This window comes from Bufo gargarizans, chromosome 3 (assembly GCF_014858855.1).
Source record: "Bufo gargarizans isolate SCDJY-AF-19 chromosome 3, ASM1485885v1, whole genome shotgun sequence".
Lineage (NCBI taxonomy): Eukaryota > Metazoa > Chordata > Amphibia > Anura > Bufonidae > Bufo > Bufo gargarizans.
The window spans coordinates 129,779,278-129,796,164 of NC_058082.1; the positions used below are offsets into that span (position 1 = coordinate 129,779,278).

Below are 16,887 nucleotides of genomic sequence, written 5' to 3' on the forward strand. Positions count from 1 at the left end.
GAATGCTCTTAATTTCACAGTATTTTTTAAATGGCAAGTTCCCTCTTTTTCTGCAACATTACAAGAACAATCATGATGCGTCTCCTCAGACACATCCATGAAGAGTAGGTAAACCGCACTGATACGAGGTGATCAGCGCTCCCACAGGATTGGCACCCAGCTTTCCCAGTGTCCTCTGGAACGATCTCTGGAAAAGCTGAGTGATGACCTCTGTGTTGTCACCCAAGAATAATGAAGCGTTACAGTAGTAAAGTAGCTCTGTCAGACTGGTCTATTATAACATCACCTCTGTGTCGCTATCACGAAATGCCCGCCCCACCATCCTGCATTCTTATATTAATTCCAGGGCCACAGTTATCCCACAGACCCGACCACTTGCCCTCATCAGTCCATCTGTTCTGATCGTTCCATGGCTGTGAGGATGGGAACGGGGCAGATCATGGACTGGGAAATGGTGAAATTACAGTATAACATTACGTCTGTGTCGTCCTGAATATGCAGTGGAAACAGCACTTCCGTGCGCCATCTGCTGTTTACAAACCCAAACTGCACTCTGATTTTTCTCACTACTCTTTATATGCGCTTCGCTACTAATGACTGTACAGGATATCGCTCTGTGCTCACGCGATTCTACTATGATCGCTAGCGCTGCTACATCTGTATAATTTCCACATCAGCCACTTCTAGGGGTGCAGCATTGCTTCCCTATAAAAAACATATAATACCTACCTGTATATAATTATCATCATTACCCCATGGATTGAAACACAGTTTCATAACTGGCATAGCTGGTATAGATTTGTCTTTCTGGTTCATAGACTGACAGGAGATGCACAAAATTTTAATGGGTTTTCCAAGTGTTTTTATTTACTGATGACCTATCCTCCTCTTCTCGATTCAGACCAGACCACCATGATGATGTTTCAGCCATCTCTTGTCTCTGCAGTTTGAGAAAAAGAACATCTTAGTTTCCTACTTTTCCATCATGCTTCTACCTTCGGGACAAATCATCTTACCACCCCCAATACTATGCCGCTGTGCTCCCCAATATTATACTGCAGAAACATTTAAACCACCTGAAAATACTAGTACTATGTAGATAGTGCCCTTCCATAAGTATTTACATGTACTGGCGTATAGTGACTAGAATAGCAGAAAGAAAGTGCACCATAGGGTAGTATGTTCCAGTTTAGTCAGACTGGTTGATAGAACGAAAAAATTTAGGCTCACCTTAAAGGGTTGTGCAATCAATAGGCACAGCTCTACTGTAGGTTTGTAGAACTCGTGTGTCCACGTGTCGGTTTATAATGCTGTAGTATCCAAAGCTTCTGGAGGAGATGCCTAGTCTTCCCCAAAGGCAATGTAGTAGAGATATAGCAGGATCACGATGTGGCGCAAAAACACCGGCCTGGACACTCACATGAAGAATAGTAAAGTTTTTCTTCTTTACTGAGTTTTTCTATTTGGTCAATAAAACAATGTGTTTCGGGGGTACTCAAGCCCCCTTCATCAGGTTGAAAAGACTCAATGCTCAGTGTTGCACATATTACAAGTATTTATAGTCAGAGATAAGCATAAAAAAACACCAAAAAGGAGCATCCGTGGACAGCCCAGGGGGAGGGGTGCTGCCACAAGTGGTCTCTGATTTGCATATACTTTATTTTGGCACAAAACTGTAGTCAGACCCAAGGTCATTATTTAGGCTCTTATGGAGCCATTATTCCGCCAAATTGCAGTAAAAAACGAGCATTTACATCATCATACAACTCGCAAAACTAATTTATTGGGAGCGTGTCACGTGATTGCATTTACTGCGGCCACATGGTGCGTTTCCATGGTGCTCAGACGCTAGGCAGAGTACTGACTGCAGCCGGCCTGTGTCACCCGGGTTCCATGCCACGTGATTGCATTAGCAGCGATCGCGTGGTGCGTATCCATGGTGTTTAGACGCTGTTACCGCACTAAGGGCGGCCTGTATGTGCCAGGGTTCCGCGTCATGTGACCCGCATACCACGTGACCGCCATGTAATACGGTTATGTGATTGCAGATGGCGTGGGTTCCCGGCTTGGTTGCCTAGCAATTTAGGATACAGAGAGGACTCGCTGCGAGCGAACTATAAAGGAATTGATGTTTGTGTTTTAAAGATACAGTCAGGACCATAAATATTGGGACAGCGACACAATTCTAACATTTTTGACTCTATACACCACCACAATGGATTTGAAATGAAACAAACAAGATGTGCTTTACCTGCAGACTGTCAGCTTTAATGTGAGGGTATTTACATCCAAATCAGGTGAACGGTGTAGGAATTACAACAGTTTGCATATCTACACTTGTTATGGGACCAAAAGTAATGGGACAATTGGCTTCTCAGCTGTTCCATGACCAGGTGTGTGTTATTCCCTCATTATCCCAATTACAATGAGCAGATAAAAGGTCCAGAGGGGGTGATTTCGAGGGGCTAGGATGTTCTTCAAAGTGCGGGCCCTTCTGTACATAAGGCGAGGTGCTCTTGGAATAATCTGGTTTAGAACTGGATCTTTTCTCAGGAGATACCATTATGTTTGGTTAGAATGGATTTAATCCGATTGTGGTTTTGATTGTAGTTGGTAATAAACTTCATATGATAAGTAGTTTCTTCTTCCATTGGTTTGGATTTTGGTAGTAGGCATTCCGCTTGTGTCAGGTCTGATGCTCGTTTTTTTGCCTTGGTCACAATCTGATTGGGATATCCCTTTTCCATGAATCTTGCTAAAGGATTTCGCTCTGGTGTTCAAAATCTTTTTCTAGAGTACAGTTTTGTCTGATTCTTTGGAATTGATTAAATGGAATGTTATTCTTCCATTTTTTATAGTGGATGCTTTTGAAGTCTAGCTATTGCTATCGACTTTTATGAAGAAAGTCTGAGTCATTATTTCTTTGTCCTGTATATAAATCTCAAGGTCTGGGTATTCAGTTCTGATGTTGTGGTGAGTCCCTGTAAAGGACACTCCCCATTGGTTGTTGTTCAAATGTGCAATGAATTGTTTCATACTTGTACTTTCTCCTTTCCAGATAAAGATGAGTTTGTCGATGTATAGTTTAAAGAAAATTTTACCAGCTACACAATTCTCCATATATCCAACTTCACCATCAGAATCTACAATTACCTCCCCGGCTCCATCTAAAACATCAATTTTAGAAGCAGATTCGCTTATGACTGTATACAACTCTCCAACCAACCACCCCAGCCCCCTTGACAAGGAGAATCAGGAACTCCAACGGGCTTCCAGTAACACACATAGATACAAAGAGAGCCCAAACTTGGAAGACTCAAATATGGGCATAAACAACACAGAACTTTATCCAATCGTAGGCGCGTCTACCTCTCTTTCTTTTTTAGCCCTTACCCGGCTGATAAGCCCCTCTGCAATATATCCAATCATGGAAGGCCCCAATACCATGACCATTACAAACTACTTCCACCACTGGGAAAATACATATTGTAATTCTACTCATGTAATCTATAGCCTAGAGTGCCCATGCAGGCTACAATATGTGGGACGCACAATATAAACCCTGAGGAATAGACTAAATAAACACAGGTCTAACGTAAAAAAAAAAAATTCAGAAACATTGTGTATCTAGACATGCGGCCACTTTCCATGAGGGATCTTTTTCCAGTTTCAGAATCACCCCCATGGAACAAATACCTATTCATCAACGCAAGAATCCACAATGCATAAAAAGGCGTGAAATGTGCTGGATATATAAACTACACTGAATCCATTTGGCCTAAATGAGGCCTTCGAAATTAATCTCTGATAAATTCCTACTATCAATCTCTCACTAATACCTATGATTAACCTCACTGTATCTTAAACACAGAACGTCACCGTCATGATAAAAATAAATACTTTTTCGTCACTAGTATTCATGATTAACCCTAGTACACATGAAACACAGCGCAACACCTACATTACCAAAGGTAAAAGCCACAACATATCCCCCCCCCTTCTTTTTATCCTGTGGGGATGATGTGGTTAGAAATAATAATCTCCATATATATTTATATACTTTTTAATATGTACCCTTATCCATGTTCTTATATTATTATTTAACCATTACATGTATACTTACAAATAAGGACACCCTGTGCAGACATCCCATCTAATTGAATGGCATAAGACCTTTAATATGGGACTGTAATAGCATCTATTTGAATAAAAAACATTTATTTGAGTAGTAGCAAAATATCTTTAAAACACAAACATCAATTAATTTATAGTTCGCTCGCAGCGAGTCCTCTCTGTATCCTAAATTGCTAGGCAACCAAGCCGCGAACCCACGCCATCTGCTATCACGTGACCGCATTACATGGCGGTCACGTGGTATTTGGGTCACATGATGCAGAAACACGGCACATACAGGCAGGCCGCACTTTGTGCGGTAACCAGCGTCTAAACACCATGAATACGCACCACGCGATCGCTGCTAGTGCGATCACGTGGCATGGAACCCGGGTGACACAGGCCGGCTGCAGTCAGTACTCTGCCTAGCGTCTGAGCACCATGGAAACACACCATGTGGCTGCAGTAAATGCGATCACGTGACCCGCTCCCAATAAATTAGTTTTGGGAGTTTTATGATGATATAAATGCTAGTTTTTCAACGCAATTTGGTGGAATAATGGCTCCATAAGAGTCTAAATAATGGCCTTGGGTCTGACTACAGTTTTGTGACAAAATAAAGTATATGCAAATCAGAGACCACTTGTGGCAGCACCCCTCCCCCTGGGCTGTCCACGGATGCTCCTTTTTGGTGGTTTTTTTATGTTTATCTCTGACTATAAATACCTGTAATATGTGCAACACTGAGCATTGAGTCTTTTCAACCTGATGAAGGGGGCTTGAGTACCCCCGAAACACGTTGTTTTATTGTTTTATTGACAAAATAGAAAAACTCAATAAAGAAGAAAAACTTTACTATTCTTCATGTGAGTGTCCAGGCCGGTGTTTTTGCACCACATCGTGATCCTGATATATCTCTACTAATTATTGGTTCGCAGTGTCCTGAAATAATTGCACCCAGCAAATAGTGTCCCTGACCAGTGTCAGACTGGGGTACCTAGGGCCCACCAGTAACATTTATTTTGGGGCCCACCGTACAGATACATTAGAATATAATAAATAATTTTACAAGTTTTTTTATTATATAAACATAGGTTGGTTGAGGTGCTGTACAATGAATATAGTGCAGTAAATCTAATGTGTTATGTGTTACTTGTGCAGGGGGTGGGAGACTAGTGGCCCACCGGGGGATTACCCTGTACCCCTGTGGGCCAGTTCGAGCCTGTCCCTGACACTAATAGTGTAAACATAATGTCATCCAAAAATAACTGTGCTAAGCTGATACTGGGCCAGGGTGCCCCCCACAGTAATAATTCTCTCCAATGTAATCTCACACGCACTCTCCGATCCTCACAAGACTTCCTTCTCTTCTCTCCTCTTATCACCTCTTCCCACAATCGCCTCCAAGATTTCTCCCGTGCATCCCCCATACTCTGGAACTCGCTACCCCAACATATCAGACTCTCACCTACAGTGGAATCCTTCAAAAGAAACCTAAAAACCTCTTCAGACAAGCCTACAACCAGTGACCCTGCTGCCTCCATACCGGCATGACCAACTTCACCCGCACCTACTGTGTCCTTCTCCCATACCATGTAGATTGTAAGCCCTCACGGGCAGGGCCCTCTCTCCTTCTGTACCAGTCTGTAACTCGTCTTGTTTATGCTTAGTGCAATTGTCTGTATTATGTATGTGCACTCCTCATATGTCAGTGCTATGAAATGAATGGCGCTTTAATAAAAAATAATAATAATAACGTCCCACTAATAGTAATAATTCTCTGCCTATCAGATGAATAGGGAAGGGAGACGCCTCTCACCTGCCCTGCTGCAGCATCCATCTGTATATGATACAGATGAATCTAGAGATGAGCTGCCCTGCCGCTGCCATTCCCCATTTGTCACCAGGGCCTCGCCGCCTGAGGCAATCGCCTCACCTAATTGGTGGTGCGGCCCTGACCACAGGGGTCTGTATTGGGCCCTATTCTCTTCAATGTATTTTGAAGTCACCAGCACATACTAAATGGTAAAACACTGGGTAACACTGACATGGAAAGGAATTTTATAGTCCTGCCCCAATACAAATCGCTACTCAGTAAACTTAATTGTAGCAGCCAGTGTCAGGCAGATGACATCCGTATGCCATCCATTTTTTTGGGGGAGATCCATTGTAACAATGCCTAAAACGGACAAGAATAGGACATGTTCTATTTTTTTTTGCCGGGCTACGGAACGGACATACTGATGCGGACAGCACATGGTGCATTCTATCCACAAAAAAAACGCAACGGACACGGAAACAAACCACGTTCGTGTGCATGTACTGTAGCTTAATCAATATGCAAATGAGTAACTAAGTGCACGGAGGGAGTGAACCAGCTACTATGTGCCCCCTTCTCTTCCTGCTTCCTCTGCCAGCTCCTCACTCTCATTCTTGATTGACAGGGTCAGATGAGAAGAATATGCAGTTACCTGATCCTGTCAATCCTTTTCTCCAGAATGAAACAACAGATGGTGAAGTGAAAGGTACCATTATATTCAGCTGAGCTAGCCCTACAGGGCATCATGCTTGGCATAAGGGGAATCCATCACCAGCGACCTCTCTATGCAACTCTTTGCATAGACATATAGCTGTGGTTCACCTGATTACAACGCTGTTTTCCTTGCTGATCTGAGGCTCCATTCCTGAGTTATTATACTTTTTCTTTATATGCAATGAGGGCATCACCACTGCACCATTGCACCCAAGCTCCAGTCATTTCTGTGACCAGCCTCTCCCTGGCTGCTTTAATTCCCCGGGCCAGGCAATAACAAAGCAGTGAGGGAAGGGCTGGCCAATGGTGACAAGCCAAGCACAATGCCTGGCGACAGATTCCCTTTAATAGGAACAGCAATTTTGCTATAGACTGCAATAGTCAACTGTATATAAGTTCTAATGGTCACATGTTCAACCCCCTAGAAGGGCTAAAAATGAAAAAAAAAGTTAAAATATTTGTTTAAAAATATCAATAATAAAATTAACAATTCAAATCATCCCTATTTTACAAATAAAAATAAATAAACAAAAAATACATTGGTATCTCTACGTCCAAAATTAAAGGATTGTCCAACAAAAAATATTCTACAGTTTTCAAACCAGCACCTGGATCTGAATACTATTGTAATGGCAAGTAATTAAACATGTATTACAACTACTGAGTTATTAAATTAAATCTATTTGTGTCTTGCTCACTGAGACAGAAGCACATGCTCAGTTCCATCCTTCAACTGCCACCAGCTGCAGCTGACAGGACACGCCCCTGAGAAGGAACACACACCCTGAGCTGCCAGTCTGAAATAAATCTAGCAGACCAATTGGAGCAATGAATGTGGAGATCGCTGGATCCATGTGAGGTGCAGGACTGGTTCCATCTTTGTTAGAAAGAGGTTGTCATGCCCTATATGATGTCTCATTTTCATTTTAATGGGATAATCCCTTTAAATATAAAAACATTCATCCCATATGCCATACCAAAAAAACATATACAGTAAATACCCATATTGACATTTTTAGTCACTTAGCCTCCCAAAAAAATGAATAAAAAGTAATCAAAACGTCATACAGACACCCAAACAGTATCAATAAAAACTATAGCTTGCGCCTCAAAAAAAACCAAAAAAAAGCATCATAGTTCCGTAGAAAGAAAAATAAAAACTTACGACTTCCAAACTTTTTTTTATTTATTTTTAAGTATTAAAACATCAAAACTGGATAAATTAGCACTGACCTGCAGAATAAAGCTAACACTTTTTTTTCCATACAACAAAATAAAACGAATAAAACATTGGCACAATTGTTTTTAACCAATTGCACCCATTAATATTTTTTTTCAGTTTCCCAGTTCATTTATGGAATATTAAATGGCGCCATTAGAGGATACAACTTGTCTCGCAAAAAAACAGGCTGTCATACAGCCATGTGGAAGGAAAAATAAAAAAGTTATGGCTTTGGAAATGCAAGGTGTGTAAAATGAAAATGTAAGTAGTGTGATTGTGCTTAGTATTAGGCTTAAAATATAACAGCATTTTATGCAACTTTGCAAATATTGACAAAAAGAATAATCCATCATGCCTAGGGGTGTGGCTTATAGTAAAAGAGGTGTGGCTTAGTAGAAAAGCGTTGTTAAGATGTGACCAAAGCCCAGATTTACAAATCCTAAAGATGGTGTAAGCTTACACAGGCTGTCAAGACCTGCACCAGATTTATCGTAGTGGCTCATAAAAGCGGCAATTTGTCTGACTTTATACTAACTATTAGTTGGCTTACTTTGAGACTGAGTTTTACGCCAGAATTGTGACGGTATTTTGGTACAAAATTGCTCCTCTTAAACTGGCCCTTTCCATTGAAACTCCACCTCCTTTCTGCTAAACCATGGACGGAAAAAAGTGTAGAAACACAACATTCACCAAACTGCATCAATTTTGCACAAAACATTGGCGTGAAGTAAGGCTGGGTTCACACCTGAGCGTTTTACAGCGCGTTCCTACGTGCTGTAAAACGCTCAACAGGCAAGAACCAATGATTCTCTATGGGAATGGTTCTCACCTGAGCGTTTTACAGCGTGTACGGTCGCGCTGTAAAACGCCCGACGCCCCAAGAAGTACAGGAGCTTCTTTGGGGCATCTTATCACGCGTTCCCGTACATAGACTTCAGCGGGAACGCGCGACAATGGGCGTTCGCTTGTCTCTGTATGCGCGATTGCAAATGCCCATACAATCGCGCATTCAGAGCGTACGTTCAAGTACGCTCAGGTCTGAACCCAGCGCAAGTCAACCAATTCCTGATGTAAGGTAAGACGAAAGCGTTTAGCCATGCTCCAAATTCAGCATCCAGCATGAGCCACCATAGTAACTTGGGTGCGTCTTTAGACTTGGTTTTAGACAGGATTGGTAATTCTACCCTGGAAATAAAGAACGTTTTAGTAAATTTAAAAAAAGAAGTTCTTGACATAATTCACAAATACTTTATTGTGTTTGATGGTGACATCAATTGCTGAAATAAAAACGCAGTAACACTGTATATGGTCCACTGGTGCATCAGCTACAACTCCCACTTTTCAGGTCAAGTATTTTCAAGGATTTAAAAAATGTACATTTGCAACACATACATTTCAAGTGACATAAGTTTAGAATTCTATTCATACTCATACAGTAGTTCCTTTGGCAATAATTTTGAAAATTTTAATATAAAAATAGAACAAATTTCCCCACTATTTACAAACTTATTACAAGTACACAGTAGTCATGTAATTTCACCAACCAATGGCAAGCCATGTGTGAGATCAGAGCAAAAAACACAGTAAAAAAAATGAAATACTGCACATCTCATAAAAATTACCAAAACGTCAAACAATATTTGATTACCCATATCAAATGATATTGACCTGACAGGAATGTGATCCCACCAGTTCTTTGATTTAAGGCACATTGGGGGGAAATTATCAACATTTTGCACATATGCAAAATTAAGCTTGGTCGGCACAAATTAATTCCATTGAATAAATAAATAAAAAATACTATGCGTTTGAAAACGTTTCATTTGGTTGAATTATTTTGTGCATCCAGAGTAAGACTTTGATAGATTCCTCCCACTGTTTCAATGAGTGTATGTGTGAATGTGTATCACCAATATACACACACACTGGCCACTGTTTATCCAGGTACAAGTACACCGACATAATGCAAAGAGAGTCTGTAATGTAATGTACATAACACTGATATATAAAAACTAGTATGCCCATCTGTCCAGATCTCTCTCCGGTCTTGCACTACAAAAGTGTAATGTCTTGTGAAATATGGATTTATGAAAAATAATAATAATAATATGGTATGTGATATAAGAAATTCCATTGGTAGTGAAGAGTATGGTTAGTGGCTGCTACTAGATATGGATAATGTAGTGATTTTCAAAAGGTAATGGAGTTGGGGTGGATTTAAGAGTGGTTGAATTTACCATCTAGGTAAACTAGTGCAGCATAGTCTAGGGGAGCAGCAAAGAAACGGGATTATAGTCTTTTTATTGATTGAATATATATTTTTTGCAACACATTTAAAGGGGTTTTCCGATATTTTGATATTGATGACCTATCTTCAGGATCGGTCATTAATATCAGATTGGCGTCGGTCTGACAACTTAGGGCCCCACCGATCAGCTGTTTGAAGAGGCAGCATTGCTCTGGTGAGCACCCTCACAGCTTACCAAGCACAGCACTGCCCACTGCATAGAAACTGGACTTGCAGCTCATCTTAGCCTAGGCCATGTGACTAATGAAGGTGATGTCACTGGCCTAGGAAGAGGCAGCGGCTCTCACCGGAAAGCCACAGACTCTTCAAGCAGCTGATGGGCGAGGTTTGTTGGGAGTCAAATTCCCATCGATATCAAAATCCCAGAGAACCCTTTTAAAAAATAGCCCAATTTTCCACCAAAAATGGAAATGGAGCACATGGGGCAGTGTAAAGTAACCATGTCAAGGAAGAAAAATTCCAGTTGAGGTATATTTACAAAAAGTTGATCTCATTTATAAAAACAAATACAGAAAAAACTGAGATGTTGCCAATGCCAACCCATCAATCAATGCTGAAACCTGACTGGTTGTTTTGATTAGCGCTACTTTTTTTTTTTCTGCACTGTTTTTCATAACGGAGGACCAGTGTGTGTTGGTTTGACCTACAATGTGTGATCTGACTTTGTCTGGTCTTGCATTGTTTTTGTAAAATCCCTCACCGAAAAACGATAATTTCTTGACAATTTTATAACTGGAAGACGTTGTAATGCTTTGTAATAAATAACCTCATTGATATCACTTGAACTATGGCAAATGAAGTGCGTTAAGACTTCTTGTACCTAAATAAAGGATCATTATTATTTAACTATGGTCAATAACTTAAAACTCTTAGAGTTATTCAGTCCCATTTACACCGATTGTGGCTGTCCGTAACAGACTGTACAAGTCTGATTGTGTTAGACTAAAGTTCATCCTGTTCACAAGTGGTGTCCTGCGATGGCACATATCTACTTGTGCCAGGAGACTTGTAAAGAGGCATGCTGATTTCTTGTAAATCAGGAAGCCTGCCAGATCTCGGAGGTGAAATTAAAGTAATTGTCCTGCTTTCGTAGTCTTTGGGTGGCACCTTCTCATACACACACTGAAGTCCACCAGTTTTCTGGAGGTGTGCTTGAGCTGTTGATGATTGGTAATAGTTATCTCTATGCAGAGGATCTCGAGGGAGAGAGGTGCTCTTGCCAAAGCTGGAGACTGAGAGCTGGCCTGTGTGCATGGCCGCAGGATGGACATTTGGTGGTCTTCCACATGATGGACTCCAACAGCGGTCAGAATGACCTAGGATCTTACACTCTGTTGTACAGGCCCATAGTCCTAAAATACAAATAGGGCTTTTAGAGATGGGTATAGGAAGCGGAGTGAAGTGAATAAACAATATTTTCCCTGTCTCTTAGATTGACTAGGTACGTGTCCTGTTGAGATACAGCACCATAATGATGTATAATAAGATAGCCATAAATTCATGCTAAGGATTTTCCTACTACCTGCAGACCATCAGATTATGTATTCTACTGTGGTGGGGATAGGTTTGACAGACTCGCTGTCAGTTGATTATTATCTTAGGTCAATATATATGCTGGAGTATCACATTTTTTATGGACTTTAATATACTATGTTCCATTGATTTTGAATCATGCTTTGGATAATAAAGCTATGGGACATGGCCTACTGGTTCAGATTATAGTATTCCCATAAAAAAGAGACAAAATGTAATAATATTCCAAAATGGTAGAAGTACAGAAGATCCTTCAAGTGACCTTGCCTCTCAGTTCCAATTTACTAGTAAATATGTCTGTCTGTCTATCTACCTATCTCTTGTGAATGATTTACATATAGACAGTGCAAACTGCAAGTAACGGGTGGGCTCTCCGATGTATTGTCTTGCTACTAAAGCCCTGATATGGACAAATATAAATAGATAGGTAGGTAGATAGATAGATAGATAGATAGATAGATACATAGATAATTAGAATAAAATACAATACACAGATCATAGAATAAACAGACAAGCAGAGAAATAATACACAGATAGACAGATAATAAGAGAGATAATTAGAATAGAATAAAATACTGCAGATAGACAGATAACAGATAGACAGACAGATAATAGAACAGATAGATAGACAGACAGACAGATAGATAGATAGATATTACAATAAAATACTGTAGATAGGTCATAGGATGGATGAATAGATAATTAGAATATAATAAAATACTGTAGATAGACAGATAACAGAACAAATAGACAGATATGAGAACAGAATTTTGTAGATGGATAAATCATAGAATAGGACACTGTGGATAGATTATAGAATAGACAGACAGATAAGATAGACAGACAGACATTAGAACAGAAAACTGTAGATAGATCATAGAATAGACAGTCAGACAGACATTAGAACAGAATACTGTAGATAGATCATAGAATAGACAGACAGACATTAGAACAGAATACTGTAGATAGATCATAGAATAGACAGTCAGACAGACAGACATTAGAACAGAATACTGTAGATATATCATAGAATAGACAGTCAGACAGACATTATAATAGGACACTGTAGATAGATCATAGAATAGACAGACAGATAAGATAGACAGACAGACATTAGAATAGGACACTGTAGATAGATCATAGAATAGACAGACAGACAGACATTAGAACAGAATACTGTAGATATATCATAGAATATACAGACAGATAAGATAGACAGACAGACAGACATTAGAACAGGACACTGTAGATAGATCATAGAATAGACTTTCAGACAGACATTAGAACAGGACACTGTAGATAGATCATAGAATAGACAGTCAGATAAGATAGACAGACAGACATTAGAATAGGACACTGTAGATAGATCACAGAATATACAGACAGACAGACATTAGAACAGGACACTGTAGATAGATCATAGAATAGACAGACAGACATTAGAACAGGACACTGTAGATAGATCATAGAATAGACAGACAGACAGACATTAGAACAGGACACTGTAGATAGATCATAGAATAGACAGACAGACAGACATTAGAACAGAATACTGTAGATAGATCATAGAATAGACAGTCAGACAGACATTAGAATAGGACACTGTAGATAGATCATAGAACAGACAGACAGATAAGATAGACAGACAGACAGACATTAGAATAGGACACTGTAGATAGATCACAGAATATACAGACAGACAGACATTAGAACAGAATACTGTAGATAGATCATAGAACAGACAGACAGACAGACACTAGAACAGAATACTGTAGATAGGTCATAGAATAGACAGACAGACATGAGAACAGGACACTGTAGATAGATCATAGAATAGACAGACAGACAGACAGACATTAGAACAGGACACTGTAGATAGATCATAGAATAGACAGTCAGACAGACATTAGAACAGAATACTGTAGATAGATCATAGACTAGACAGACAGACAGACATTAGAACAGGATACTGTAGCTAGGTCATAGAATAGACAGACAGACAGACAGACAGACACTAGAACAGAATACTGTAGATAGATCATAGAATAGACAGACAGACAGACAGACACTAGAACAGAATACTGTAGATAGATCATAGAATAGACAGACAGACACTAGAACAGGACACTGTAGATAGATCATACAATAGACAGACAGCTAGATGGGTGGTAGATCCGGGCACGCAGCCTATGTATCTGGCACATACTGGGTATCTGGGGGCACTTACCTGTCTGCATGTGGTTGATGAGGTCCTTCTTCAGAGCGTCCCCGCTGATGTCGGAGTCGCTGTCATTAAAGTCACTGTCCCCTTTGCCGCTGTCCTTCCCACTGAACTTCTCGGCTTCGCGAATGGATATGGTGTTGAATGAGTGGCCCTTCCAGACGGTGACCGTGGGCCCCGCGTCCTTGCCGTAGCCGGGGGCCGGTGCATAGTTCTGCGGGATACAAGCGGTTAGAGCGCCGTGTTCACACCCCCCGTCCCGCCCGTCCACGGCCGCAGCCTTACCTCGTTGCCGGCGGTCCTCAGCCTCTTCTGGGTGTCATACAGGCCGGCGCTGAAGTTCTCCTCGGCGCTGGGAACCTCCGGGGTGACCACTGCTGCTGCCGGTGCTGCCTCGGTCCCTGTGAATGGGGTCGCGTTGGGGAAGGGTCTGGCATCGAACAGGTTGCCCTTCTGACTGTCTATGAGCTCCTCGTCGTCCTGCTCGCCCTTCTCCAGCTCGGAGATGTCCCTCTCCTTGCCGGCTTTATTCTCCTTCCTGCGTTTGTTGCATGTGGTGGCAATGGTGACGATGGCAGCCAGGAGCAGGGTGCAGCTGCCGGCCAGGACGATGATGACGATCAGAGGAATGTCCCAGCGGGAAACTTTCTCCTCCCAAGAACTTGGCTGCATGACTTCATGGTTGGCAGGAGGGGTGGCGGCTGTGACCAGGAAGCTTACAGTGGCTGTAGTAGATAGAGAGGGTCTGCCGCCATCTGTGACGGTGACCACCGTCTTGAATACTTGCCCCAGGTCATCACTGACGTCTACTGTGAGGAACACCTCACCTGTCACCTTGTTGATGGTGAACAGGCTGCGTCCCTCTTCTGAGAGGCTGAAGGACAGTTCTGCGTTGACCCCCTCATCAGCATCCTTGGCTTTAATATGGGTGACAAGAAAGCCATGGGGAGCTCTAGCTGGTATCACCACTTCTGCAGAGCTATTGGACAGAACGGGGTTAACAATAACTGGAGCATTATCGTTTTGATCCACAATCTTGACCTTGATGATAGAGCTACTTGTGAGCTGTGGAGAACCCCCGTCACTGGCTTGTATCCTTAGGTCTAGCTGCTTGAGGATCTCATAATTGAAGGTTCTCAGGGCATAAACAGCTCCAGTAGCAGGGTCTAAGGACACATAGGTGGAGATCGGGGCACCATTAACTTCTGATTCTACCAGCCTGTAGATAACTTTACCATTGTGCCCAAGATCAGGGTCCCTGGCCACTACTGTGGTGATATAAGCTCCAGGGGCATTATTCTCCATGACTGACACTTCATAAACTGGTTTGGCAAACACTGGGGCATTGTCGTTCTCATCGCTCACCCTGATGGTGTATTGCTTGATGGTCTTGAATGGTGGGGAACCGAGGTCCTCAGCCACCACTGTCAGGTTGTACTCTGCTATCCTCTCCCTGTCTAAAGGTGAGGTGGTGACTAACATGAAGCTGTCTTCATAAGCTTGCTGAAGCTTGAAGTGTTCATGACCGTAGATAGTGCAGTGAACTTGGCCGTTGGCCCCAGAGTCCCTGTCCGTGGTGCTGATCAGCGCTACAAAACTGTCCTTAGCGGCTGCCTCGGTGATGTAGGCTACTCCTGCGCTGATGGAAGTCAGAGGAGTGATGGTGACAGCAGGAGCATTATCATTCACATCTAGGATATGGACAATTATTTTACAAGTGGCAGTTAAAGGGTTAGGACCCAAGTCCTGGGCTTGGACATCAAATTCATAGGTTTGCTTTGTCTCAAAGTCAACCTGACCTTCAAGCGTTAGACGACCAGATTTCGGATCAATTTTAAAGAGTTGACGTACCTCTTGAGACACCTGGGGAGTGAAGCCATAGACTATCTCTCCATTAGCTCCTTCATCAGGGTCAACTGCATGGAGGTCCAGCAGAAGGTATCCTACGGGAGCATCCTCCATCAACTCCACAGTGATTGCGTTCCTCTCAAAGACTGGGCTGTTATCATTGAAGTCCAAAACACGCACGTTAACCATGGCACTTCCAGATCTCGACGGGGTTCCTCCATCCATAGCCACCAGTTCCAAGGTATAAGCTGACTGACTTTCCCTGTCCAGCTCTTTCATCAGGACTAAGTCTGCATATTTAACTCCATCTGCCCTGGTCTGTACATCAAGGCTGAAGTGACTGTTGACTGAGATTTGGAAGCTCTGGATAGAATTGGACCCTACATCCTCATCCACAGCTATCTCCAGTGGGATTCTGGTGCCCACTGAAGCGCTCTCAGACACCTCCACAGGTATCTCCGGATTGGGAAAGTGAGGGCTGTTATCATTGATGTCTTTCACCTCCACTTCCACATGAATCAACTTGAATTGCTCCTTGGAGAAGCTGACCACGTCCAGGGCAAGGTTACAAGTGAGAGATTGCTTGCAAATCCGCTCCCGATCTATTCTCTCTCCAATGCTCAATTGGCCATCACTCTCTCTGACACGAATGAGTGAGCTGTTGAACTGTTTCATCAAACGAAAGCTACCTTCTGCAGGTAGGTTGAGGTGCCTGTCTTCAGCTAAGGTCCCTATGACTGTCCCAGGGTCATCTTCTTCATAAGTCCTGTAACGTATAGTCTTGCAGGTAGCAATGGATACCAGGGTGAACAAGCATAGAAGGCAATAGTGAAGATTCCTGGAACAGCATCCCCTGTTCATCAAAGTCATTTTCTAAAGTCAGTAATACCAGCAGCAGGTGAGAAGAAGCGAGGCAATGTGATTTCTATAAAGACTGCATGAATAGTAGAAATGATCTGCTCTGCAAAGTGTCACTGCCAGGCTTGCTGTGATAGGAGCCTGTAGTTCTGAGATGCTCTGACCACTCTTGGGGGGGTTTTATGAGCTCAGACATGCAAATCAGTGCACACAGCAGCCAATCACAGAAGTTCCTCTGACACCATCCTTTT

The 16,887-nt window shown here is 42.1% G+C and overlaps 1 protein-coding gene across 1 annotated transcript; it reads right to left on the reverse strand.

The window, feature by feature from the left end:
• Positions 1-10,280: 10,280 nt before the first annotated feature.
• Positions 10,281-16,648, reverse strand: PCDH8 (protocadherin 8). Its single transcript, XM_044285508.1, has 3 exons — positions 14,216-16,648; positions 13,937-14,144; positions 10,281-11,528 (listed from the first exon to the last, which is right to left on the reverse strand). The coding sequence occupies exons 1-3, from the start codon at positions 16,646-16,648 to the stop codon at positions 11,119-11,121; spliced, it is 3,051 nt and encodes a 1,016-aa protein (XP_044141443.1). The 3' UTR covers positions 10,281-11,118.
• Between the last annotated feature and the right edge of the window lie 239 nt (positions 16,649-16,887).

Bases quoted from the DNA above. Each gene is read 5' to 3' on its own strand.
- PCDH8 (XM_044285508.1), bottom strand. From the start codon at position 16,648: ATGACTTTGATGAACAGGGGATGCTGTTCCAGGAATCTTCACTATTGC. The intron at 14,145-14,215 runs GTAAGGCTGCGG...TGTATCCCGCAG, and splicing joins TGAGGACCGCCGGCAACGAG to AACTATGCACCGGCCCCCGG. The intron at 11,529-13,936 runs GTAAGTGCCCCC...TTTGTATTTTAG, and splicing joins CATCAACCACATGCAGACAG to GACTATGGGCCTGTACAACA.